The following is a 24373-nucleotide window of genomic DNA, read 5'->3' as shown; positions in this document are numbered from 1 at the left end:
TAGTATTGCTGTACACCTAGCAAGGATAGGCTATAAAAATGTAATATCAAAATCAAAGCGGGCTTGGGACGAAAAGAGGTGGCAAGAGGTAAGGGAAGCTAGTGCCCCGGAAATTTCAAAAATGTTCTGGAGTTTACTTAAGTGGGGCTGTGGGGGGCAACCGGAAAAGCCACAGAACTGGGTAGCAAAGGAAGATTGGGTGGCTTATTTTAAACCCCAATATGCAAAAAGTATGGAATTGAATACAAATGTAGAGGTTATATACACACCATAGACGGAAGAGGCATTTAGTATTGGGGTTTTAAAATTAGATTCTGTGGTACCAGGTAGGGCGCCAGGGATAGATGGTGTCTCAGTAGATACCTTTCTGTATGATAAAGAATCACGGGGAAGGTATATTTTGCTATTAGTAAACGCAATAGCAAAGGGAGCGACCATACCAGAATCGTGGAATGGGGCAGAAATCATGCCAGTTTTTAAGAAGGGGGACAAGTCACTCCCCGGTAATTACCGCCCGATCAGTCTTATTGACACCATGCAAAAGTTACTAGGTAGACTGATTTTAAATAAAGTGCAGGAATGGAAGTGTGAGCAGAACATCTTATCACACCTCCAGGTAGGGTTTAGAGCCTGCATTAGTACAGTCGACCAAGTATTGCATTTTGCAATGCTCCATTTGAAGACTGTTCAAATAGGTGGGGGTAGTTTATATGCTTTTTAAAAAAGGGGGGAAAGGTACACCGGGTTTCGTGTATTGTTAATCTAAGAGTAATTTAGACATGTGTTTGACAATAAATCATTCTTCACCCATATAATTGTGGTTGATGTTATTTATTTTTTTGATTTTTAGATTACTGTAAGTTTCTATTTTTTACCTTTTTTTGACTCATTATACTTTTGCTCATATATTTACTTTTTTTGTTTACCAAAGACCTTGTCATATACAGAACATTCAGGGATTATCACATAAATAGTTGCTTATTTTAAAATAACCACACAATCATTGTAAGAAACTTAATGTAAACGCAGAATTAATTCCTTCAACGCGTTTCGGCTGTCGCCTTCCTCAGGAAATCTGCCTTGTTCTGTACTATAGATAGCGTGGCTTAATAGTGGGAGCAAACTGCTTCTAATGGATATGTTTATTTACTTCTGTGCGAAGAACGAGAGTCCAGATCCAAGTTTCTTGTCTGGTGCTTATTTTGTGATGGGTGTCTCCGTTTATTTGTATGCAGCGCTGCGGGATTAATTCCTTTGTATTTGTTAAGATTGGCGGGGGTGAATAAGAAATCCTACTTCAAAGCGTCCGAAAACTTCACCTTAAATACTGCCTCATTCTATTTCAAGGATTTGCGATCCTGCTATTGGTGGTTTCAGACCTAGTGATGGTCTAGGGATTCTTCTGTGCACTCTCGCGTGGTCCGCATGAATAATTAACTGTCGGAGTGCTCTGGCTCTAGATGCTGTACGTTTGATGATCTGATATGCGAGCGTGCCGCTCTCGATGCGTGCCGCCCTCGTTGTGTCCCGATTGTAGTTTATATGCTGCCTTTATTGATTTAAGGGCAGCCTTTGATTTAGTTCCACGCTCAACTCTATGGTCCGTTCTACACGATCTGGGGATGCCCTGTGCCCTTCTTTCGCTAATCATGAGACTCCACAAACATAATTTCGCACAGATTAGGTGGGGTTCTCCTGGAAACGTTACTAGTCGATTTCCAGTAGAAAGAGGGGTACGGCAAGGCTGCGTTTTAGCTCCAACCCTGTTTTCTTTATATATTAATGATGTGGCCAAAATGATGACTGATGCTAGTGTTGACGCCCCAATTTTAGCTGGTGCAAAAGTACCCATTTTAATGTTTGATGATGATTGTTTAATCATCGCAAAGACCCAGAGTGGATTACAAAAAGCGTTAGGTATTTTTGAAGATTTTTGCACCACTCGAGGCCTTGAAGTGAATGTTTTAAAATATGAACTTATGACTTTTAATCAGCATAAGTCCTTCAAGGGTAAACTATTTATGAATGAATTGCCCCTAGAACAAGTTAAGTCGTTTACCTACCTCGGTGTTAATATTCAAAACGATTTGAGATGGAATCAGCAGGCTGATTTGGCAATGCTTAAACACCGCCAACTGGCCGGAGCCTTGAGTGTCGAGCATGCCAAATCATTGACCAAACCAATTGCCCCTGCTCTTTGCGTCTATGACACAAAGGTGGTCAGCTCAGCCCTTTATGGCGTAGAGATTTGGGGCTTTGAGAACCTAGGCAAAATGGCTGCATCTGAAAAAAGGTTCTTACGTAAACTTATTAACTTACCCCAGAGTACCCCTATGTGTCCTGTTTTATATGATTTGGGAGTGAGGCCTATTGAGTGTATTGCTAGTTTGCGCCCAGTCTTATACTGGAGGCGCTTATGGACAACTCCTGAATTAAGAATATTTCCTATAGGACTTATGGATGTAATTGAAAGTGATACTTTCCATAAAATCAAATGGTTATATGGTGTTAGGCGGATTCTTGGAGAGTTAGGAATGTATGAGTTATGTATGAGTTACGGAAGGATCCAATGAATGCCAGGTTTCCAGCGAAGAAGGTCCTAAAGGGCATATATTGGGAGGTGGTAGCTTCTAAAATGTTTAGGTCTACCCCACCACTCTCTCTTACAGGGATCTTTCTCTATCTTAAAGATGTGACCATCCTTGAAACATTTTGGGATGATATATCTAAACCACTGGATAGAAAGCTCTATTTCCAGCTTAGAATTGGTAGTCTGCCAATTAGAGCTTTCACGTCTAGGTGAACAAATGGGGAAATGGTCACGTGTCCCTGTTGTCTGGCCCCTAAGGAAACAATTAATCATATGTTGTTTGGGTGCCCAGCGTATTCTGCCCCGCGTAGGGCTTGGTTGAGCCCTATGTGTAGATCATTAGGCACCAGGAGTGGCACGGCCGCTGCTAGAATTATTTGCACAAGCACCAACCCTTTTGTGTATATAGCAGTGGCAAAGTTCCTAGGGTGGACATGAATTATTAGGAGTAAAATGATGAAGGGGTGATTCGCACATGTTATGCTGTAGTAGTATTAAGTCAATTTTAGGTACCATGAATTGTATCCACTTTTTTAACGTTTAATTTCAAGATATATTGTATTTTATGAACTATGAATTGTATGCAGTTTTAGACGTTGAGATGTATTGTACGTATTCTTAATGCTTTTATGACATTTGTCGAATAAAGCTTGCTTGACTGACTGACTGATTGGAACGGTCTCTGTGGGAGTCAGGATGTTAGTGCCGCTGTTATGAAGTATTATTGATATGGAAACTAGATTGTCAAGTACAGATCAGTTTATCATTGTTCCATTTATGTAATCGTTTGTGCCAGCCTATGGTGTATGTTTCTTAAGTTAAAAGGAGTCCCTTCAGAGAGAGAATTACAAAAAGAAAGGACGGAAAGGACATCGATCTCACTGTAGAAAGGAAAACAGTTTTAAGTAACCCTCACCCACCAGGGTTACCCCTTGGTGGCATGCTTCATCACAGGGTTCATCCCTAACCTGCTACGGAAAGGGGCATGCTGCGACCAGCGAAGACGTGGGAGCACTAATTGGTTTGATGTTCCTGTACACCTATGCTGATTGAATTAGTATTAGTGTTTTATTTTTTAAATAAAAAGGGACTTAAAAATATTTAGTTAGTGGGAATAGATTAGTTTACTGGCTCCCCTAGCTGAAATGATATAAATATGGGGTTAGGGATAAACCATATGATGAAGCACGCCACCAAGGCGTAACCCTGGGGGCAAACTCTTTTCCTTTCAACAATGAGGTTGATGTCCTTTTTTTTGTTCCTCTCTCCCTGGAGAGACTTCCTTTTGTTTATTTACGTTTAGTGTAGGGGACGAGTTCACTTCTTTTTTCTTTACCTCCCCCATTTTTTAGGTCTCACACCTTGCGACGCAGCGCGAAGCGCTGTCGCCAGCGAGGCCTATAGTGGTTGACTCGGAAACCGGCCCTATAAAGGAGACAGGAGATGGGCACGCGCAGCATGCCGGAATCAGATCGGGTCGCGCGCGTGAACACGCGCTAGCATCCACTGTGAGCCGTTCTTTCACTTTCATTGTTAGACATATACAGCTGCGCCCCTCCGTGCAAGTCACACGCAATTGTACATTACTTTTTAGGCGCATTGCGATGTTAACTTTAATCACGGGCTGGTGATGGGCTTTGCTTTAGTGCACTTTGTTGTAGCAGCGCAGTGCTCGCAGGAACTGCAGTGCCGCCACTCACCTGTCTTGGTGGCCTCCAGGTAGCTCTTCTCAGACAGGCAGGCTCCTCACGCGTGCAGCATGGCGTGCAGGGGCTGTTTTTTGTAGCTTTGGCGGCCCCTTCCCCCAGCTTCACAAGCTGCGCAGCACTCCTCAAGAACAGCGGGCGAAGACTGCAGGCGGCGCCACTAGGCACGAGCCGCAGGGCACGCCAACGTGCATGCTCACGGCGTCTCGCTCCTGCCCTCCCGCTTCTCTTCCATCTTGTTTTACTATAGCGATCGCTTTCAGTGCTGCTTGTTTTCAGTGTAGATGTAGTGATATGAGGGCTGGTGGGGGAGGGGCAGAGAGTGAAAATGTTCGATTTGTGTTTCTGTTGCTATTGGGACCAGCCTGCAGCAGGTGCACGCATGTCTGCAACTCCACAGACCAGATTCAGCTGGAACCCATGTATGGTCACACTACTAACCAAACCATGTCCGAGTCTCACACCGGTGACCTTGAGGTCAAAGGTTAACACAGGCCGTGACAAAATCGATTGTGACTCACGGGCGCTGTCCGAATAAGAATGACGAATATCCGTACAGTATCAACCGGAAGTCCTATTAAATATACCTTGAAGGGAGAGGTGCAATATTTGAACATTTGCACCCGGCATCTGATGTTAAAAGAATGTTGTTTCACGCGGCGCTCTGTGCAGAACCCGACAGAGATTTCCACTGCACCGGCACAATAATAAATAATTTGGCAGCAGTTAAGCGTTATGAAAATCCCCGCACACTGAACCATGCATGGTTCCCACTTCCGGGATGACTGGTGCACAATTTGCTTACGCGAATAAGCAAGGTGTCTCCATGGCAATGCGGCATTGGCAGGGCCCTAAATTGCTCACCTAAGCAAATGCCGACCGTCCTTAGCTTGTGAGCACCATCGGTGCATCTCTTGGCAGATGTGCTCGCCTGGTGCAACCTTCTCACCAGGGGCGTAGCTATCAGCGGTGCAGCAGGTGTAATGGCGCAGGGACCTCAGGGGCCACTGAATGTTGACTCTTGTTGTAATTTACTACCTGAGCAGTGGTGGGGAAGGGCGGTTATCCTTGCTTGCAGAGACTGTGGCACCCATGCTATGTCCTACCGACAATAGGTTTGACCTTCAAAGTAAGCCCTTCCTCCCCCCTCCCGTCTTCCTTCCTCTGTGTACAGGTTAATGTTGTGCCAGTACTGGGCTATTGTTTACTGGAGCTGGACAACGTGTTACTGTTGACAGTTCTGCAGCAGTGTGATTTGCACTAATAAACTGGCACACAGTTTACTTTTTGTACTTACTCCACGTTGGTAAAGATCTGTGGTTTTGCAACGGTCATTGTGCAGATGTCACAGCACAGCTGCCAGGCATAGGCACAGCATCTCTTCAGGGGATGCGACCCCCTGAGTTTGCTAAGGATAGAATTTCTTCGCGAGCCAAACATGATTTCCTCGCCCCTGCACTGAGCGCATTTCTCACGAGCAAGAAGTGCCCTTGGCTTCTTACCTCACTGAATATCAAACAGCGCTTCCAATACACGCACCTGAGCAACAAGCTAGCATAAGAGGCAAGGGGGAGGGGGTGGGGGAAATCATGTGCGCGAGGGGGGAAAGAGTGGGGAGCTACTATCAAAAGCCTGTCCATGGGGCCCATTCAGCAGCAAGCACGGCCTGTTGCCACAAGCATTTTTTTCATATGCGGATATGGTAATTTTAAAGCAGCTTACGGGACAAATGTACACAGCAGCTGATGGTGTGTGTTTTCTGCTACAAATTCACATTAGTGAGAACTAAAAAAAATTAACAAAGACAGGGTCACAAATAAATGGATGTCTCAAGTGCAGAACCCCTAGAATGGACAGCCTCCATTAGTCAGAGTGATCTCCTATGTCATTCCTCAATATTTTTCTTCCCGTATGCCAGAACAAGTTTGCATTTCAGCCTGTCTTCTAAAAACCTGAGCTCATGCAGGAATGCTATATGGTAGACTTCCGAGAACAGTAAAATACGGAGACTCGTGTTCTGTGCCTCGTTTATCAATGGTCTACATCTTGTATCCACTCCATACTTTAAGAAATACAAGTACAGTACATATCATGATTTTAGTAGGTTTGCTTTTCCTTCCTTCAGTGCTGTGATTAATCTAAAACAATAGTTGATGGACAGAATGCAGATCAATGTCATACATTCACCCCAGTACAAAGATCTGGGCCTAAATCCATCGTTTTTTTGCACTCCACACCACCCCAGTTCAGACATGGCCCTATGCAAATCAGCCTTGACCCTGTGCCTCATGGGAACAGTCCAGCCCGAACTGCCAAGCCATGTCTTTCCATGACCGGAATCAAGCATCCTAGGAGAGGTTTCTGGTTATCAGCCGTCATCAGCCCGGATAGCTTGACTCCAGTGGTGTGGAGAGCACAGGACTCATGTCTGAGCATACCCGTCCTACTCGGGGTGATAAATGCAAAAACAATAGTTGATGGACAGAATGCAGAACAATGTCATACATTCACCCCAGTACAGAGATTAATCTATCATTCTCAATCACACTGAAGCTCTACAATAACATGAAGTTGGAGCTGTCTGAACCCCAATTCCACGACATGCAGTCATATCATGTCTTCTTGGACAGTGACTCCCCAATATGTTGCTACAGCAGGTACAATGGCGTTCTCTTCAATTCCCGCGTCGTTTTCAATTAAACAAATAATATCAGAATGTGGATTTTAGGAGAACAAATAGAATCGATTTCGCATTAATGACTACAATTTTCGTAATTGTAAATGAAGGCTAAATATGGTGATGTTTCTTGACAATTCCAAAGATTAGCAGACATTTGTTATTTGAAAATCCGAACCATTGAATAAATAATGAAATTGAGTAATAGGTAGTTTCTTAGGAGTTTTCACTAACAAGCATTTACAATACAATAGGTATCGCATTTGCGAAAGTTTATGCTATTAGCATTGTAAATGACAATGCCTTTTATTTATTTGTTTCAAAACAAACACATTAATAAAAAGCATTGTAATCTGCAATGCCAATAACTCAAACTCTAGTTATTTGAAAGAGTTTTATACAGCACGAACTAGACCCGAGACATCGGGTATCAGAGCTCTTTACATGAACACCAGTTTCGTTACAGACGGACACATTCATTTTTGTTGGGCCCGGGCAAATTAAGTGATTTGCCCAGAATCACAGGATGTTGAGCGTCGCTGCCAAGAATCGAACCCTGTTCCCCAGATTCGAGGTTGACCGCTCTAGTCGTAAAGCCACATCTTCTCCCCATTTGGTTTTGAGAGGTTTCTTAAGTTAGACTGGCAGACAGCTCTGTTATTATTTTGGAAGTGCCATTGCCTTTGGATTGCATCTGTCGGGTTGGTATTCATTTGGTGTTTTGCAACGTGGAATGACATGTTAGTATAATGTAGAGTTTTTGTGGGACTCATAATTAATAAGAGTGTTTTCTGCTAAGCATAATATCACAGAGAAAAATAATTTTGTGAACAGCCGTCAATCTTTTGGTGTTTTTAGAATTCACATAGAACTACTAAATACAATTATATGGAATACATGAAGGTGAAAGTGCGAACAGATTTTGTCAGTGGGGATATTAATAAACTGTATCAGAGATGTGTACGTGGAGAGTTGAGGTGTGCCCCTAATTTGACTAAGATTTCTTGTAACAGTTAGCTTGCTGCAGAGTCGCTTATGCAGTGCTTAATTTGTAAAAATAAAAAAAAAAATGAAGTTCCAGGGTCCAAAATATTTATTGGGAGTCCACTGCAGGTGGTGCAGCCCCAGCTCCTGCCACTGCTACCAAATGCCAGTGACAGCAGTAACCATCTGCTAGTTTTCAAACAATATATTAATTTGACAATGAGCAATAATGCTAAAATAAAATAGGCATACAGCGCCACTATGTGGTGGATAAATATGTGGCAATGTTTAGAAAAAGGTGGCTGGGCCAAGCACCAGCACAAATTAAGCGCTGGGTTTAGATCACATTTTAAAAACATGTATTTTAACTGCTATTGTTCGTAGGCGATTCAGAAAAGGGGGTGGTGATGAACAGAGTGTCTGAATTAAGCAGACCACTTTTACCCAGTCCAAAGATCAGGGCTTGATCCATCACCGTTATTTATCTCACTGCACCATCCCAGCTCAGAACCTGGCTATATGCAAATCAGTCTGTCCCTGGCCCAGTGCATCACAGGAACAGGGCAGACTAAACTACCAAGCCAATTCTTCACCAGAAAGGAGACAAGCTACCGGGGACCGGTTTCTGGCATTTCAGCCGTCTTCGGCCCGGCTTGCTTGAATCCTGATGGTGCAGTGAGAAAGGGACTCATGTCTGAGTATACCCTGCCACACCTATAGAGGCCAAAAACGATTCAGAAAAGGGGGTGGTGATGAACAGAGTGTCTGAATTAAGCAGACCACTCTTACCCAGTCCAAAGATCAGGGCTTGATCCATCACCGTTATTTATCTCACTGCACCATCCCAGCTCAGAGCCTGGCTATACGGCTGAAATGCCAGAAACCGGTCCCCGGAAGCTTGTTTCCTTCCCAGTGTAAGAATTGGCTTGGTAGTTTGGTTTGCCCTGTTCCCATCATGCACTGGGACAGGAACAGACTAATTTGCATATAGCTAGGTTCTGAACTGGGATGGTGCAGTGAGCTAAAAAACGGTGTTGGATATAGTCCTGATCTCTTGACTGGGTGAGAGTATTCTGCTTAATTCAGAAACTCTGTCCATCACCACCCCTTGCTGTTAAAGCTATTGTTCGTAGACCCGGGTCTTGAGGAGTCTTCTGAAGCTGAGGTCTTGGGTCTGCCGAAAGTGGGTCGGGAGGGTGTTCCAGGTCTTGGCGGCGAGATAGGAGAAAGATCTGCCACCGGAGGTCGTTCGTTGGATGCAGTGGCGAGGACGAGGCTGGCGGAGCGGAGCTGGCGGGTGGGGGTGTAGAAACTGAGTCTGCTGTTCAGGTAGGCTGGTCCGGCGTTGTGGAGAGCTTTGTGTGCGTGGGTGAGGAGCTTGAAGGTGATCCTCTTGTCGATGGGGAGCCAGTGTAGGTCTCTCAGGTGGGGGTGATGTGGCTGTGGCGGGGGACGTTGAGGGTCAGTCGGGCGGAGGCGTTTTGGATGCGTTGTAGTCGGCGCAGGTGTTTGGCTGGGATTTCCGCATAGAGTGTGTTGCCGTAGTCTAGCCTGCTGCTGACGAGGGCCTGTGTCACTGTTCTTCTAGTTTCGGTGGGGATCCACTTGTAGATCCTGCGAAGCATGCGGAGGGTGTTGTAGCAGGAGGAGGAGGAGACGACGCTGACCTGTTCAGACGTGGAGAGGGAGGAGTCGAGGACGAATCCTAGGTTGCGTGCGTGGACGGTCGGTGGCGTACGCAGCGTTGTCGGCCACCAGGAGTCGTCCCAGGCTGAGGGGGTGGGTCTGAGGATGAGGACCTCTGTCTTGTCTGAGTTCAGCTTCATCCAGCTGCTCCTCATCCAGTCTGCAACGGCTTTCATTCTCTTGTGGAGGTTGGTTTTGGCGGTGTGAGGGTCTTTGGTGAGGGAGAGGATGAGCTGGGTGTCGTCGGCGTATGAGATGACGTTTAGGTAGGTTGTCGGGCAACTTGTACGAGGGGGGCCATGCAGACGTTGAACAGCGTTGGGCTGAGGGATGAGCCTTGGGGGACGCCGCAGATGTTGTCGGTGGCTGCGGAATGGAAGGGAGGGAGGCGAACGCTCTGTGCTCTGCCGGAGTGGAAGGACGTGGTCCGGTCAAGGGCCTTCTCTTGGATCCTGGCTTCTTGGAGGCGTGTCAGAGTGCGGTGGCAGACTGTGTCGAAGGAGGCTGACAGGTCCAGGAGGATGAGGGCTGAGGTTTCTCCGTTGTCTAGTTGGCGCCTGATGTCGTCTGTGGCGGCGATGGGGGCTGTCTCGGTGCTGTGGTTTCGTCTGAATCCGGACTGGGAGGGGTCTAGGATGTTGTTGTCTTCGAGGTGGCGGGTCAGTTGTAGGTTGACTATTTTTTCGATGACCTTCGCCAGGAACGGGAGTAGGGAGATGGGTCGCAAGTTTTGAGGTCGTTGGGGTCCGCCTTGGGCTTTTTAAGGAGGGCGCTGATTTCGGCGTGTTTCCAGCTTTCCGGGAATCTCGCTGTCTCGAAGGAGGTGTTGATGACCTTTCGTAGTTGGGGTGCGATGGCTGCGTCTGCTTTGTTGAATATGTGGTGTGGGCATGGGTCTGACGGGGATCCTGGGTGGATGGAGTTCATGACCTTGCGTGTCTCGTCGATGGTGACGTTAGCCCAGGAGGTTAGGCGGATGGTGTGGGTGATGTTCGCCGTGGGTGTGAGTTCTGGCCTAGTCGGGGTGGTCGTGGTGTTGAAGCTGTCGTGGATGTCAGCGATCTTGCGGTGGAAGAAGGCGGCCAGCGAGTCGCATAGTTCTTTTGAGGGCGGGACGTCATTGATGTTGGCGCTGGGGGTGGAGCGTTCCATCACGATGTTGAAGAGCTCTTTGCTATCGTGTGCGTTGTTCTCCAGGCGGTTTGTGAAGGAGGATCTCTTGGCTAGTCTGATGAGGTGGTGATGTCTGTGGGTGGAGTCCTTGAGGGCTGCGTGGCTGTCCGGAGTGCGTTAGTGGAGCCAGTCCTTCTCTAGTCTCTGGCATGCGCGTTTGGAGGTCTGGAGCTCGTCTGTGAACCAGGTGGCTTTCTTGCTGGTGTGACTGTTGGAGGGTTTCTTGAGTGGTGCAAGGGTGTTGGCGCAGTCGTTAATCCATGTTCTGAGGTTGCGGGCGGCGGCGTCTGGGTCGGTGCGTGGGTTCTGGGCGAGGGTGGTGGTCAGCTGGTCTTCGGTGACTTTGCTCCAACAGCGGTGGGGCAGCAGTTGGGTGCGGTGGTGCATGGTTGGTTTCTTGAAGGTGAAGCGGATGCAGCGGTGGTCGGTCCAGTGGAGTTCGGTGGTGTGCGTGGGTGCTTGTGGAGAAGATTGGGTCCAGAGGGTGTCCGGCGACGTGGGTGGTTGCAGTGACGAGTTGTCTGAGGCTGAAGAGGTTGTCGATCAGGGTGGTGGAGTTGGCGTTGTTGTTGTTCTCCAGGTGGAAGCTCAGGTCCCCGAGGAGTATGTGGCCAGTGTGTGGGTGCTGGCGAGGTCGGCGATGGAGTCGCTGAACTGTGACCGGGGTCCGGGGGATCTGTAGATGAGTGTTTCTCTGAGGGTGGTGTTGGTGTCGGTGTGGATCCGGAAGTGCAGGTGTTCGGCGTTGTTGAGGGTGTCGTCGGCGTGGGTGGAGATTATAAGGGTGGATTAGTAGACGATGGCTATTCCTCCTCCGTATCCGTTTGCGCAATCCCTGCGGGTGACCTTGTAGCCGTCCAGGATGACTATGGCGATGTCGGGCGCCGAGGAGTCGTTCCACCGGATCTCGATCAGGAAGGCGACTTCTGGGCTGGAGGAGTCGAGCAGGTCCCAGAGCTCGACGGCGTGTTCCGTGCTGAGCGAGTGTTGAGGAGTATGCAGCGGAAGTGGTTAGGTCCGGACCTGGGGGGTTCGGAGGTTCCGTCGCAGGTGAAGTTGCAGGTGTGGCAGGAGAAGGGTGCGTTTCGGGCGGCCTGGAAGCAGCGGATGATTGTGAAGGAAAGAACCAACAACAAAGATGACATGAGTGAACAAATCTTGAGAAGAAGCATCAAGAGGACCATCATCATGGGTCAAGGTGATGTGTAGGGAAGATGAGCAAATCTCAGAAGCTTCAGTTTGCACGTGAGAGCTGTAGCAGGTGGATGGCTAGAAGGCATTTGTGATGTTTTTACACTTTTCAGAGATCTAAAGACAGATATCAAGATGTGAAAGTTTTTGTTGGAAGACAAACTGAATTTTCATGTCTGAATAAATCCTTTAGTGTAGGCCACAAAGTTGACTTGTTTATACAGTGATAGCAAGCTTGGTGTTATATTGTATGTTTGAGTGTTCTGCTATATTGATAAATTAGAAGAAAGTATTTAACCAATTTGAGAAGAAGAGTAGATTATTTTTAAAATCTCTTGAGCATGTCCTATGGTTTCAATCTGCAATTAACATCTCAGGGTTTAAGGAGCCTTACATTTCAGATACGGTGGTATTGCAGAACGGATATCAACAGAGGATTTTAAAGTTAATGAAAGTACAATAATTATTGTAAAGGATATTTATGACTGAGGTTAAACAGCATGGAGATGTGAGAAATAAAAGCTTGAAGGAAATACAAAAACAACAATTTATAGAGATTAACACAACTTAAAAATAATTTCAAAAGTAGTTAGGAAGCAATTTGGCTTGTTAAAACAAGTACATAAAAGAACTTATTTAGACTATCAATGTATGATTTAGAAGCATGCCAGTCGCAATGATAAAAAATATACGTAATTCTATTTAAAACATAGCACGTTATGTTATGTGTCTCTGTAAAGTACACCATCATCCACAAGGGAATACTGCCACTGAGCAGGTGTGTATGTCTAGCCTTGCCTAACCAGGGTGTTAGCTGAAAGTCTTCAGCTTCTCATGGCGCTTCAGCTTCTTGCTAGTCACTGGGTACAGAGTATAATCATTCATTAACAAACTCACCATATTGCAAGGATTTTTAGGTCATGCATACCAGACAGCTTTTAGCTTTGTTTGCTAGAGGCCTCTTTCCCTTGAACCTACCCGTCACTTTCATGTCTGCGCAGGTCATCCTGCTACTGAAGCCCAAATCCCGCCCCACCACTTCCTAATATGTAAGTAAGTCCCACCCCCTTTCCTACCTAACAGGCAAATCACTCTAAGGTGGATTGTTCCACCGCGCGAAATTCCCCATGGGGACACCGGCTCATGCCACGGTCCCCTTGGGTCCCCATTGTCATCCACTAAGTTCCGCGCGCCTGTATTTCTGGGTTATTAGCAACTACGTTTTCCTTCACGGAATTGTTCTCTTGAAACTTCACAATGGTGGCGTCGACATAGGAAACATCCTGGAAACTCTTGGTTATGGGCAGGGGTCGTGGGTGTGTGCAGTTACTCCGCTGTGAATGGATATGACCTGCTAATTGCGTGCGGATCGGGTTGCTTAACCCTTTCGATGCTGATGTCATGATGCACGGTTGAGCTGTGCTGATGACGAGCTGAGCTCGTCATGAACAATGGGAAAGTGGGGCCCTGCAGCACAGGAGGGGAAAACACCTAGCAGCCAAGGTGTTAAATAAGTTTGGGCACTGGGCTCCAATTTAAGAACGGGAGCCACGCTACGCTACGCCATATCAAACATGTACCTTGGAGACTGGTCTTTCTTTGTTTTGCACTGGTCGCGAACTGTCACTACTGGTCTTTCTTTGTTTTGCACTGGTCGCGAACTGTCACTCGTCATTTTGGGGCCATTATTCTATCTCTCTGTAACTATGGCCGTCATAGCCGGGGAGATGGGCACCCTTTTGGGCTTTATGTAGTTGGGTCCAGTACTCCAACACGAACTGCTGCGAACGAGGGGGGATTTTCTGCCTTTTTCACACTACAAGCTTAATACGGGATTCTCTATTTTTTACTATTAGAACATTGGGTATCCCCTTTTTCCAGCTTGTTCATATCATGACCTAACCTGACCTTACCTCTGGTCACTCGGTCACTCCCCATGGCTCCTCCTGGTTGCCCGTGACTGCCCCACTGCTGCTGCTGCCGATGGTTCGCCGCTGGTGTGCCCCTGGTACCTGTTTCGTTGGTACTGTATTGTTGCTCTGTTTTTTCCCCATACCTGGCTGTTTATTTTTGTTTTACTGTTTCTCCGATTGCTGTTCCTTTGCGCCCTTGCCCTCGGTGCCCCCCGCTTCCCGCCGCTGCTCCCCGTGGCCTGCCCCCTTTTTCCTTCTGTGCCCGTGCCCTTGCCCATTGGCCGCCCCGCTGCCGCCTCCCAGCTGCTCCTCCCTCCCACTTGGCCTCTTATGGAGGGCGCCGCACGGCAGTGAGTGGGACCTGACCTCTGGTCACTCCCCATGCCGCACGGCTCCTCCTGGTTGCTAATGACCGCCCCACTGCTGCTGCTGCAGAGGGTTCGCCGCTGGTGTGCCCCTGGTACCTGTTTCGCAGGTACTGTATTGTTGCTCTGTTTTTCCCCCATACCTGGCTGTTTATTTTTGTTTTATTGTTCCTCTGATTGCCGTACCTTTGCGCCCTTGCCCTCTGTGCCCCCTCGCTCCCCGCTGCTGCTCCCCGCGGCCCGCCCCCTTTTTCCTTCTGTGCCCCGTGCCCTCGCCCATTGGCCGACCCGCTCCCGCCTCCCAGCTGCTCCTCCCTCACACTTTGCCTCTTATGGAAGGCGCCGCGCGGAATCGCGCAGCGGGCACGCCAAAGGCAAGCCCGTCTGCGCCCATTCGCGACTGGACCACGCCCAGCGCCAGAACTCCTGTGCCCAGCGCCCCCCGTAACACCAGACTGCACTACGACTCCAGCACCCTCCACGCACTCAACACCAGACGAGACCACCCCTGCTACCGGGCCACCCCGAAGCGCACCCAAGGGCCCTTCGCCTGCCGGAACTGCAGATACACCAGCATCTAGCCCTACAAACCACCAGCCAGCGAACCCAACCACCTCTGATGCATCCTCCTCAACGCCCGCTCCGCTCGCAAGCACGCCATCGAACTCTGGGACCTCCTAGACTCCACCGCTCCCGACGTCGCCTTCCTGACGGAGACTGGCTGAACGCCACCTCAGAACCAGACATCACCATAGCCATCCCACAGGGCTACAAGATCTCCCGCAGAGACCGCACCAACGGAGTTGGAGGGGTGTAGGAAGGAGGATACCGGACTATGGTTACCCCAGATTTTTTTGCCTAGTGTTTAGCTGGTTTTCGACTTAGTTGGCCTGGTATCCTGCAAATCAGGGCCCCAGCCTACCTACTCTCACTGTAAAATGGACTCCATGTACTTAAGGTACATCTCCAATTGGATATAGGGTCACCTTATGAGCCCCTGTATAGTGTACTATAGGTACCCAGGGCATAGGTGCATCCAAGACCTACCAGGGGCTGCAGCATGTATTATGCCACCCCTGGCTGGCCATTCACATTGACACAACTGGCTGATCACTCAGCTGGGGCAAAGTTGAGTAATCACTCCTTGCTTAGGTGTAGTATCCCTATACCTACCTTTACATATAGACACATATATACCTATAAGTCACTCCTATGGCAGGCCTTAACAATCCTGGAGGCAGACTGCTTGGTTTTATGTGAGATGAGGCTCTAGCATGAGCTGAGCCTGTCTGCAGCTTTCAGAACCATGTCCTTATAGCTGTTCCATGATATAGCCATACCACATACTCTTACGTGCATTATCATCCTCGCGGTTGAATGCTTACTTTGGTTTGGCTATATCAAAACACGTTGTGTAAGGTGTCATACGCTTTGGAATACTACCCCTCGCTGTCATATGCTTTGGAATACTACCCCCTCGCCAGTTCTGGCGACGGGGGTAGCATTCCACTCTTCTAGAGGGAGAAGACATGTTGTTCCTACTAATCCCAGTTAAAGTTAACCAGAGCTTCAGCATCACAAAATGGATGCTGCTGCTACAGACACGAGTCTGACCTCCTGCTGCTGGGAGTCCTTCCAGCGAGGGAGGCTTGGACAATAGGTTTCCTATCTTGGGAGGTGCTAGCACCACCCCACGAAGGCCATAGTGTATTGGGGCAGGGAGGGCTGAATGAAATGAGACACTGCCTGGGGCACACAAGGTGTCCCATGCATATTCCGGTTGAAACCAGTTGCTGGGGCACTCCAGCCCCAGCTCTGGCGCGAAACTGGACAAAGGGAAAGGGGTGTAACCACCCCGATCCCTGGTCCCACCCATAGGAGGGACCTAGCAGGTAATCCAGCCCCTTAGATTAGTATATAGGTAGGAGATGAGTCAAGAGATTTTAGATTTAACCTGACTGAAACTTGAAACAAAACTCTGGACCTTCGACGTACTACTTGAAGATAGAAGACTGAAGAATCAAGGAGTGACCACCCTGTACAAGCAGGCACCTTCAAGCGATCAACGGTTTGCTTTGTCGACGCTCCCGCCGGAGCCCGAGCACAGAGCCTGACAAGACCCGGACTTCCAGACTTCCTTCAGCCCGATCCACAGCCACAGCAAAGCTGAGACCCGTGGAGGCGACGAGAGACGTGGGACCGGCCACCTTGGAAAGCCTGCAAATTGCTTTCCGTGCAACTTCTGAGGCACCCTCGAAGTTGTGCATTGGGGATTGAGAAGCCCCAGCCCCGAGCATCATCTGCACCAAAGACCAGCCCCCCACACTCCACGAGTGCCGTGTGGGGCCCTTTTGCATGTTCCTGCTCCACACGTCTGTCCGGTCACTTGCCCGTTGGCTAGTGGCCTCTGTGACGACGAACCTTTGAATTTCCACCGCTGGCCTGGTTGCTCCAGGCTGGCCCTTGCTTCCCTGAAAAGAAGAAGCCCATCAGACCTTGCTGGTCTGATCCAGAAGCCATCTTCGATTCCTGCATGGGTTGCCTTAGCCAAGGCTTTTTGACTCCAATTTGGAAGCCGACACCGCTGACAGCGAGACCCTTCGTAGCTCCTGGTCGTCGTCGACACCTCCTGGTCCACGTGGCTGCAGAGACAAGCTTCACGACATCACCTGATTGCTTCGCGACATCGCCTGGTTCCTTCCTGGTCACTGGCTAGTGACCTCGACTCTGTCCTCTCTGCTTTCAGGTACTCTTCATCCTCGATCCGCCCTTGGATCCCACCAGACATTTCTCTCCTGGTCGCCTGCAGCATCTTTCTTCAAGGCTCCATAGGATTCAGCGACGAAACCTGACACACTTTGACACCTATGCACCCGCTTCCTGTGGGTGAGGTAACGCGAGTACTCCGGTGCTCCTGTGGGTATTAACTATCCTAGTGTCCTAGTTTTCAATAGCTTACTCCTAGTCCATCCGGAAGTGACCTAAAAGAACTAGTTTCCATTTCTTTCGTTCCCATTCTAACTCTATGGTAACTTGCGTGTGTGTAAAGACACTGCACACGCCTCCCGTGGGCCTCCTTCTTCCTATCCTTTGGTAGTACAGTGTAGCCCCAGCGATTCCCTAGGCCCTAGGCCTATCCTTTGTTCGAGACATGGTTCTTATACCACTATTTTAGTATATGGTTTGAAGTGCCCCTAGGGCTCTACTGTATATTGTGCAACTTATTGGACGTTAATTGAGTATCTTGTTATGTGCTTGTGCCTCTGACCTCAAAAAGAGTTCAGAGGGGTTGTGTTAGAAATAAATACATATATATTTTATATATAACCTGTGTGGTGTCCTTTCACTTGGTATTAAAGGGGTTACATATGGTAAAACAGCTGGCTTCACATGCCCTCTTGAGTTTAGCCTAAGACTGCTTTGTCCACTACTAACCACACCAACATGAAAGCCACATGGTTCACCGAAGACCTCCGGACCTCCAAGCGCACCTGTCGGAAGCTGGAGAAGAAATGGCTCCACGACCGAACACCAGACAGCCACACAGCCCACAAAAGCGCCACCCGCAGACACCACCAACTCATCAGGACCGCCAAGAGGACCGCCTTCAAGGACCGGTTAGACAACAACGCACACAACACCAAAGAGCTCTTCAGCATCGTAAAAGAACTCTCCAACCCCAGCACCAACACCAACACCAACGACATCCCACCATCACAAGACCTGTGCGACTCCCTGGCCACTTTCTTCCATCACAAGATCGCCGACATCCACGACAACTTCAACTCAGACACCTCCACACCCACCACCGAGTCCAACACCCCTACGATCACCAGCCGCACATGCCGCCTGACCGCCTGGTCTCACGTCAGTGACGAAGACACCATCAAAACCATGAACTCCATCCACTCCGGATCCCCATCCGACCGCTGCCCTCACCACGTCTTCGACAAAGCCAGCACAACCATCGCACCCACCTCCGGAAAACAATCAACAGCTCCTTCGAGACAGCAACCTTCCCGGTAAGCTGGAAGCACGTCGAGATCAACGCCCTTCTGAAGAAACCCAAGGCGGACCCCAAGGTCCTCAAGAACTTCCGGTCCATCTCCCTGCTCCTGTTCCCAGCAAAAGTGACAGAGAAGATTGTCAACAAACAGCTGACCCGCTACCTCGAAGACAACAATGTCCTGGACCCATCCTAATCTGGCTTCCGCAGCAACCACAGCACCGAGACCGCCCTCATCGCCGCCACCGACGACATCAGGATCCTGATGGACAAAGGAGAACCAGCCGCCCTCATCCTCCTGGACCTATCAGCTGCCTTCGACACTGTCTGCCACCGCACCCTATCAGTGCGCATCCATGACGCCGGAATTCAAGAGAAGGCCCTGGCCTGGACCACATCCTTCCTCTCCGGCAGAACCCAGAACGTCCGCCTTCCTCCCTTCCGCTCAAGAACCACTGAGATCATCTGAAGCGTCCCACAGGGATCCTCCCTCAGCCCGATGCTGTTCAATATCTACATGGCTCCACTCGCCCACGTCGCACGACAACACAGTCTCAACATCATCTCCTACGTCGACGACACCTAGCTGATCATATCCCTCACCGAAGACCCCAACACCGCCAAAGCCAACCTCCACAGAGGAATGAAGGCCGTCGCCGACTGGATGAAAGACAGCAGACTGAAGCTGAATTCAGACAAAACGGAGGTCCTCATCCTCGGACCCACCCCATCAGCCTGGGACGACTCCTGGTGTCCCACATCGCTAGGCACACCCCCGGAACGCACCGACCATGCATGCAACCTGGGTTTCATCCTCGACTCCTCCCTCTCCATGACCAAGCAAGTCAACGTCAATGCTCCGCAGGATTTTCAAGTGGATCCCTCCCGACACGAGAAAAACCGTCACCCAGGCCCTCATCACCAACAGACTCGACTACGGAAACGCCCTCTACTCAGGAACAACAGCCATGCTCCTGAGACGACTACGACAAATCCAGAACGCCTCAGCACGACTGATCCTCGACGTCCCCTGACACAGCCACATCGCACCCCGCCTAAGAGGCCTGCACTGGCTCCCAGTCAACAAGAGGATCACCTTCAAACTCCTCATCCACGAGCACAAAGCGCTACACAACACCGGACCATCATACCTCAACAACCGACTCAGCTTCCACACTCTCACCCGCAACCTCCGCTCTGCCACCCTCGCCCTCGCCACAGTTCCTCGTATCCGGAAAACCACCGCCGGCGGCAGATCCTTCTCCTACCTCGCCGCCAAGACCTGGAACGATCTCCCTGCCAGCCTACGACAGACCCAGGGCCTGCTGGCCTTCAGAAGACTTCTCAAGACCTGGCTCCTCGATCAGTAGCAGCACCCCCCCAGCGCCTTGAGACCCTCACGGGTATGTAGCGCGCTTTATAAATGCATGATTGATTGATTGATGATTGATTTGGTGCTCTATAGGGCTCAATCAATGCCAACGTTATAGGCTTACTGTGTAGTCTCACACGTCAGACCAGCACCCACGACAGGAGTTTCTGAGAGTTGAAGTCCAAGTGACTGTTTTTGCCGTTCCATCTAAAATATAAATGGCCTTTGACTGTGGGATGTGTAGTCACACCCTCACAGGATGTATTTCTATTTATGGATGTCTTTTTACTTCCAATAGGTCTGAAATGATGGACTAAACGAGATAATACATCTCCACTTCAGGTACACTATAATTCTGCTCGTGCAGGTGTATTTTTTGTTTAAGAGCCTCTTAACTGCGTCTTTTCAATGATGACGTGCTAGATTTACTTTTGTTTTTGCTAGCTCGACTGGGAATTCTCTTCCCTTTTCGCTAGTTGCTCTCTCCCGTGGATCTACAGCGTGAGAATAATAATTGGTGTTTGTACTACAATCCTTCGACCTGGACCTACTTTTGGAGCTAATACCGGGTATGAAGATTGCCTCTCTAATGAGAACCGGCGACGGGGGGTTCTTTGTGGAGGGATTATCTATGTAACTCATCTCTCGTTTGAATTTGGGTGAGATGGGTTTCACCTTGTGAAGTGTTGATCTTCACTTGTTTGGGGCATTGGGGTCATTTTCTGAACTTGTCCACTTTTTTGTGATCCCCCCTTCTCTTCCCTATCACAGATCCACCTGGGGGTCTCCGTGTGAAAATATATTGGATGAACTGAGCGCCAGTTTGGCGCTGAACCCTGTCATTTTGAAGCTCTTAGTTGGATTCTGAGGTGGGCTGACCGGGGAACTGTGTTTTGTTCTTTGGCTTATCTTTTTTGCTGTACATAGAAGTTGATATAAAATATCATTTGTATCTCTTTCCCATATGTGGATCGATATCCGGGTGGAATTACGGGAGTTTTGATTTATTATTTCTATGTCTTTTACAGGCGTGGGACTGGTGTATTCTGGACTATTACTCCGCTATTATTGTTCTCAACCGCAGGAACATTAACTGATTTCCCACGTTCCCAAGGTCAGTCCCTGAATGTTGATTGTCCTTTATGGGGACGCACTATGTGTTCCGTTTTTAAACTGTCAGTTGATACTGACGTTATTTTTCTTTTCACTTGATACATCTCATAGGACCTTCGGGATTACACCAGGCTCCAGCATCTTCTATCTCGCTGCCTTTGATTGCGCTTGCACTATCTTCACTTGTACTCTTTCTTCGTTGTAACAGACTGACTAAAGCCCTTACTTATGGTAAGCTGGGATGTATTTCTCTTGAAAATTTGGGCCAACTGGTCTTAAGGATTTGTGCCCTCACCCTAGGTGGATTAAGATGATCTTGTCATGCATACATTTTCTTTGTGTAAAAATTCTTCTCTTAGTATGGACGTTTGTTTTTTCCTTATATTTCTGCTTCATTAGGGCTCAATCTGATCATTTACCTCCTCTGTCCATTTCATCATCTCTCTTGATCTGCTCTCCTTCTAGAGAGTTTAAATCTTTTCTCCCTCTTTTCTTTTAAAGTCTTGGAAGGTTTTCAGAGATCTGAGAAAAGTCACTTTTATTCTTTAAAGGTGAAATAACACATGCTTAATGTACTACGAATCTAAACTACATGGGTTCTTAATTTATTCTCGTAATTGATGATCATAGATGGGTGAGCTATGTGCTTTTCATGTCTCTTTAGCTAATGCTTCGCCTTACTTAAGACACCACTTGAATGTACTTTGATAATTCTTTGTATAGGTTAGGGTTTTTTTTATGTTCTTGTGCTGTTTTTCTGTGTATTTGTATTTATGTCTGCACACTATACATGTTGTTCTTATACTCACTATTTATATATTTGTATGTTTATCTTTAGTTTCAGCCCTGAGGAAGCTCTCAGTGTGGGAGCGAAACGTGTTGGCTGATTTCTGACTCAACTGTTTTTAAATTGAAACGATTTGACTTAATAAAGAAGAGACTTTTTCATACATGTTCTGTCTTTTGGACTCTATAAGTTGTGCAGCCCCATTGTTTTTCGAGTTACCATATGGAAGGTTGTTTGCTTCAGCCCAAAACCTTGGGACGGAGATAGGAGACCTGAATGTCAACAATGTAAAGTTAGTTTGCTAACAGACATATTTTTCCGTTGAAATATAACTATCTTTCCTTTGATGATTTAACTTCGCAGCAGTAAGTTGATAATGAGTAAACAATTATAATGCAAGACAATGTGAGTTAAAACCTATATAAGGGGCATCTGAACTTGAGGACGAAAAATTTGACAGGTTGCAATCTGTATGTTTCCTCCCCCGGGCTGAAGCAAATACAAGTTTGCTTCTTTAGATCACCATGACTTTGTACTGACTGTACTTTGCTTTTGCTTTCCAGATAAATTACGCTGTCATACTACCTCTTCCTGGAGACACAAAAATAGGGGGGGGGGGGGGGGGGTACGGGGGAGGAGAGAACGACAATCTTCAATAGTTCGAACACTGGAACTGCAAAACCAAATGCTAGAGCGTGAACATTCCCACATAGGCTGTTATAGTGCCGACTTAGGTATGACAACTAAGGGGCCTCATCCCTCGGATATTTACAGTATAAAGTCCTCCGCTAGTAAGAGTATGTGCATGATATTCACTTGACCTGGAGACCGCCTACATGCTCATAATATTCAACCAAGCTGTTATCTGAATATGGAAATAATCATTTATTTAGACAAATTATACCTCACAGCACAACACACACAATGAACTGACAAAGCAGAAACCCGAATCAATCATACCACATCACACAAACAACCAATTACTACAAATACAGCAAGAGCATGAAGCACACCAGAAAAGTGTAGCATTCTCTCTTGATCCAACAGAATAAACACCTCAAATCTTATGAGAGGATATAGATACAATTGTTAGCCCAATCTTTTTTTTTTTAAATAAAAATTAAATGAACATTACAGTGATACAGTGTCCCACCAAAGTTTCCAACTGCGGAAGTGTCAAATTATGAAAATGCCCCAGAGGAATCAAAAACCAACGTACTTACAACTTAGGATAGGCCGTTCTTGAATATACGCTCATTTACTCCTTATAGCAAAATTCGCCTTGAGCTTTTGATCCCGCTTTACCCGCCCTTCAGGCGGACGCAAGTGTAAACTTTGTTTGTGACTTCTCATTGGCCAAGGAAAATCCCATCAGAGGGCTTTTAGTTAAATAACTTAACCAAAACAGAACTTCATTAAAGGAGCCCAGCCTAATAAAAGCAGATTTCAATTATTTTCTTGAGCCTTCCTGCAAAAGGAAATACCTGAGATTTCATTTGCTTTCTATTCCAATTTTCAACTTGAGGGTGCTCGGAAATCTCAGTGCACACTGTCAAACAGCTGCAAACCGTGGATATTAGTAGGACTCGAATAAGAATTTCTATCTTTCTTAGATATAAGAAGAAACTTTTTGAGAGGCATTTGTTAAAGTATCAGAACCATTGTGAAGTCTTTGTATTATTTCTCAATGAATAATTACAGATTTATTGGTAAATTCATGACATTCTTCGATCTCACCTATTACCGTCAAAACCTTGAAGTCACTGATTCTTGTTTTAGAAATCTTGGTCCACTTGTATCAATTTTATGCATTTATTATGTCACCAAGTTTGTGAATTTCTATTTTATGTAACTTTTCTATACAATAAATAATTTCCAAATTCGAGTTTTTGGTATGGCTCATTGTGGTCAGTAGCACCACCATTTCCCACTGAGCAGAAACTGGGACAACTGAGAATGACAATTTGTGCAAAATGTTCAAGCCATGTATGCATTTTCTTCCTGGCTGGACTTCTATACAGTTTTAACAAATCTCCATCTGTAGTAATCGTCACTGCTTTCGACTAAACTCAATCTTGCTAATCCTGCAATCGAAAAGTTTATTAAAGAATACATTATACTAATCTGATATATTCTCCCTAACAGGGGGGCATATGTCAGACTTGAATACATATAACACAATGATCAATGGAGCAGAGTCTTTGGCCCCCCACTTAACTGTATACATGCTCGGGATGTGGTGTAATGGGTCTCCCTCATGCAGCCTGCCCCTGAATGGTCAGCGAGTCAATGGGAGATTGCATTTGGGGTGGGGAGGACATTCTAATGCCCTCCAGAATTGTGCTCTTACCTGCTCAACATGAGGCTCCTTGGCGAAAGACATCCTGGCGATGGAGTGAGAAGCAATAGTCACCTCCTGCCCATTCAACTCCCCCTCCTCCACTTCAACAATGCCTATAGTGAAAAAGAAAGGGATTACTAAGGCATTTTGTGTGCCACAATAGCTATACATGACCAGGTCAGTGCATGCAGAAAGCAGTGCTTGCAGGCGCATATCTTGATTATCTGTATGGCGCATGACTGCTCTTCGATCTCCTAACACTGCCCAAACATGGAATGAAGCACTGTGAAATAGAAATATCAGTCTTTTATGAAAACAGCAGATAGGGACTTCAAAGGTGGAAGATACATGAGCAGGACGATGGGCGTCTTCTTAGGAAGCCATCAAAGCGTTCAGTAATAGAAATAGGGTGCATGTGCTTTTGGAAGACCCTTGCAGCCAGACAGAATTCCCAGCCAGCCAATCAAAT

At 47.4% G+C, this 24373-nt stretch overlaps 1 protein-coding gene across 2 annotated transcripts in view; it reads right to left on the bottom strand.

The window, feature by feature from the left end:
• THAP4 (THAP domain containing 4) overlaps positions 1-24373 on the bottom strand; it is a 452859-nt gene that overhangs the window by 113188 nt on the left and 315298 nt on the right. For both annotated transcript variants that reach the window (XM_086944008.1, XM_086944007.1), the window contains one exon: positions 23914-24017. In XM_086944008.1, coding sequence (XP_086800134.1) covers positions 23914-24017 — 104 coding nt within the window. The remainder of the gene's footprint in view (positions 1-23913; positions 24018-24373) is intronic.

This window comes from Lissotriton vulgaris, chromosome 11 (genome assembly GCF_964263255.1).
Source record: "Lissotriton vulgaris chromosome 11, aLisVul1.2, whole genome shotgun sequence".
Classification (NCBI taxonomy): domain Eukaryota; kingdom Metazoa; phylum Chordata; class Amphibia; order Caudata; family Salamandridae; genus Lissotriton; species Lissotriton vulgaris.
Note: the sequence above shows the minus strand (reverse complement) of the source record. Positions and strands in the feature narration are given on the sequence as shown.